At 34.0% G+C, this 3,464-nt stretch overlaps 1 protein-coding gene across 4 annotated transcripts in view; it reads left to right on the top strand.

The window, feature by feature from the left end:
* The window catches only part of MIA2 (MIA SH3 domain ER export factor 2), a 110,056-nt gene that overhangs the window by 15,707 nt on the left and 90,885 nt on the right, over positions 1-3,464 (top strand). For all 4 annotated transcript variants that reach the window (XR_001826010.2, XR_005200742.1, XM_017530874.2 and 1 more), the window contains exons 5-6: positions 1,371-1,574; positions 1,848-1,948. Coding sequence is in view for 2 of the 4 variants with exons in the window: in XM_017530874.2 (XP_017386363.1) it covers positions 1,371-1,574; positions 1,848-1,948 (305 nt within the window). In the remaining 2 variants the exon portion in view is untranslated. The remainder of the gene's footprint in view (positions 1-1,370; positions 1,575-1,847; positions 1,949-3,464) is intronic.

A 3,464-nucleotide genomic window follows, 5' to 3' on the forward strand; every position in this document is an offset into this window, starting at 1 on the left:
AATGTAAATCTTAAAGCTTAGGTTTAATTGTGTAACTAGTACCTAAAAATATAATTAAATATGAAAATGGTATAGGGAATATTAATTTTTTAATATATTTATTTCAAAGGCATTTTAAAACAGTATTTTAAAATAATCAATATAGCTGTATATAAATTTGAGTATAATTATTGAATAATCCTTTTTTTGTAGCACTGAACATTAGTGTAGATGACTACTTGAGTCCTGTATGTACAATAATTCCTTTGAATTCAGACTCCTGATTTGAGTGCTCTTGTTAAATATTAAGATCTACAGGTGCTATTACTAAATTACTGGTATGTGTTTGCTCAATTGGGACTTTCATCTTTTAAACAATGATAAATAAGTGACAGTGTCAAAGTGCTATGTTAAGACTCATAAACTCAAAGAGCAAAATTAGACATTGAACCATTTACTTACTACTCTTTATTATTGTTTTTCAAGACCACACTGATACTTTGTTTTTTTTGTTTTTTGTTTTTTTTTAGATATTACACTTTCTGGTTAACAAATGTATACATAGCTGGAATGAAATCTCAAGGGAATCTATGTGTTGCTTTATTCTTAGTCATATGCTTTATGCTTAGTCATATGCTTTTGTTATATAGTACAACAGAATTGTTTTCAGTTATGTTAGTTTTAGGGTTTTTTAAAAGTAATTTTTAGGACAAAAAGGCATGTAGAGAATAGAATTATATATAGTTTTGTAATTCTTCCTTGACTGAAGAATAAAGAAAAGGCTATGTAGTAGGCTGAATAAAAGGCCCCTAAAAGATGTCTTTATCTTAACCCCAAGACCCTGTGAATATGTTACTTTACATGGTGGAAAGGACCTTGCAGATGTGATTAAGGATCTTGAAATGGAGAGTTTATCCTCGTGTGTCTAATGTAATTACAAGGCTCCTTATAAGAGGAAAGTAGGAGTGTCAGAGTAAGAGAGACAGAAATTAGAAAATGCTACACTGCTGGCTTTGAAAATAGAGGATGAGGCCATGAGTCAAGAAATGCAGGAGGCCTCTAGAAAGTAGAAAAAGCTAGGAAACGGATTCTGCTCTAGAGCCGCCTAAAGGAATGCAGCCTTGCCAACTTCAATACCTTGGTTTTAGAATTTCTGACTTCCAAAACTCTAAGAGGATAAATTTGCGTTGCTTATGCCACCAAGTTTTGGTAATTTATCTTACTAGTAATAGGAACTAATACAGGATACAATTTACTTTTTAGTGTATTCTTTCTTTAATGAAGTATCACAATGACCTACAAAAGTTAAAAAAATGACCTGCCTAGGAAACAAAAGGGAAGCCCTCAACAAAGCAAGTATTTGGGAAAAACACATTTCTTTTTATTTGTAGATATGGTCTCTAACATAGAGTTACCTATGAGAAGTCATGAAGAAGTACATTTCAAACCCTCATCTTCTAAAAATAATGATGAAAATTCAAAACCATCAGTAGACACTGATGGGCCTGCTCTGGTGGAGATAGACAAATCTATGGAAAATACCCTGCTAAATAGTCAGATGGTTTCAACTGAAAACTCTTTGTCTTCTCAAAAAGGTAAGAAACAGGTTATTGGGGGGTGGGGAGGTGGGGAGAGATAGCATGGGGAGAAATGCCAGATATAGGTGAAGGGGAGGAAGGCAGCAAATCACACTGTCATGTGTGTACCTATGCAACAATCTTGCATGTTCTTCACATGTACCCCAAAACCTAAAATGCAATTAAAAAAAAAGAAACAGGTTATTTATTCTCTAATGCTTCAATTAAGGAAGAAGTTAGAATCAGAAGTTATATAATATTGTTAACATATTTTTATTTATAAATCAACAGAAGATGCTTCTGAATTTCAGATTCTGAAATACTTATCCCAAATTGATGCTTATGATTTCATGAATTCTGCATTATCACCAGTTGTAACTCTTACAGAAAGGGTAAGTTTGCCTTTTAAACCTTTTGCAATAATTTTACCTATTTTGCTAAGTATAAGATGGCTGCAAAATATGTTTGAGTGAATCCTCCCTGTATAATGTTTATATAACGTTTCTCTTTCCATGAAATTTTACCTGTAAGATTTCTCTTTACATGAATGTTTTGTCATGTGGATATTGATTTTTAAAAACATTTCCCTAAGCTTTGTTGATGTTGACCTTGAGCAGTGTTTGCTTTCTGCCCTACCCCCAACTTTTTTCAAATTAGGGAAAGTTATATACTAAATAAGTTAACTCAGAAATAATAGGAACTAGAGCTGGGTGTGGTATCTTATGCCTGGAGTTCCAGCTACTTGGGAGGCTGAGGCAGGAGGATCCTTTGACTGAATGTAACAAGGAGAATTAAAGGGAAGAGTGAATCCAAGGGTTTAAGACCGGACCTTATCTCTTAAAACAAAACAAAACAAAACAAAACAAAACCACACACAAAAAAACAAAATGAAAATGAAAAGCAACTTGTTTGTATTCAACTGAGAGCTGTAATCTCAAAATTGTGTAATGTAGGGGTACCAAAGCAATTAATATATCAAAATTTAACCAAGCTGTAACTGAAATTCCAAATTCTATTCACTTTTTCACTTGTTGTAAATCTTAATATTAAATGAGATATTGCAAAAGGACTAGCTATAGTACTTGGCACATAAGAGGCCTTTTATAAATGTTCCTTTTCTCATCTACTGCCATGATAGTAATAATTGAGGAAGCACTTTTATCTTCTTACTTATAGTCTAAGCTGAAATTTAATAGGGGTTGTCTTCAAGGAGCTTACTCTAGTTGGAGGACACAGATAAAAAAGTAATAATCGTAATATAGTGCTATAATTGTCACAGGCTGCCACTGATATTCAGGAGAGGCTGCCTAGTAGATTGATTGGGAGTGTTAGGTAGAGAGGGTGGGGAGAAAGAGCCTGGGAGAGTGTCCCAGAGAAGATCATATTTGAGCTGATTTTGAAGAAAGAGTAGAAGTTAGCCAAAGAAAGGATGGGCATTCTAGGGTGAGAAGAGGATTTTTAAAGTACTGAAGTGGAAGAGCATACAGCACTTTTGGAGCACACTAAGCAATTGAGTTTGATTGAAGATGAGATGAAGCTGAAGATGTACACAGGGGTCAAATAATAGGGAGTTCAGCTCTATTTTGATGGGGCATTATTGAATTTTAAGCAGGGAGTAAAATGAAAAAGTTTCATTTATAAAGTCTATCAATGTTGTCAAATAAAGATTAAAGGGGTGAAGACCAGAGGCAGGGGGTTTAGTCAAGAAGCTGTTGCGTTAGCTCTGAAAATGAGGAAATGGCAAAAATCTAAATCAGGTTTACTAACTCACATGAAATGAGTGAAGTACAGGTAAAGGTGAGAGCTGTAGCCAACTGGAGATTTTATGCCCTGTCTAAAGGTTAAAGGTACTACTTACCTTTAGTCTAGTTTCCCCAGATACTCTGATTTTCTAGAAAAGCTGGAAAT

This window comes from Cebus imitator, unplaced genomic scaffold, assembly GCF_001604975.1.
Source record: "Cebus imitator isolate Cc_AM_T3 unplaced genomic scaffold, Cebus_imitator-1.0 Scaffold69, whole genome shotgun sequence".
NCBI classification, from domain to species: Eukaryota; Metazoa; Chordata; class Mammalia; order Primates; family Cebidae; genus Cebus; species Cebus imitator.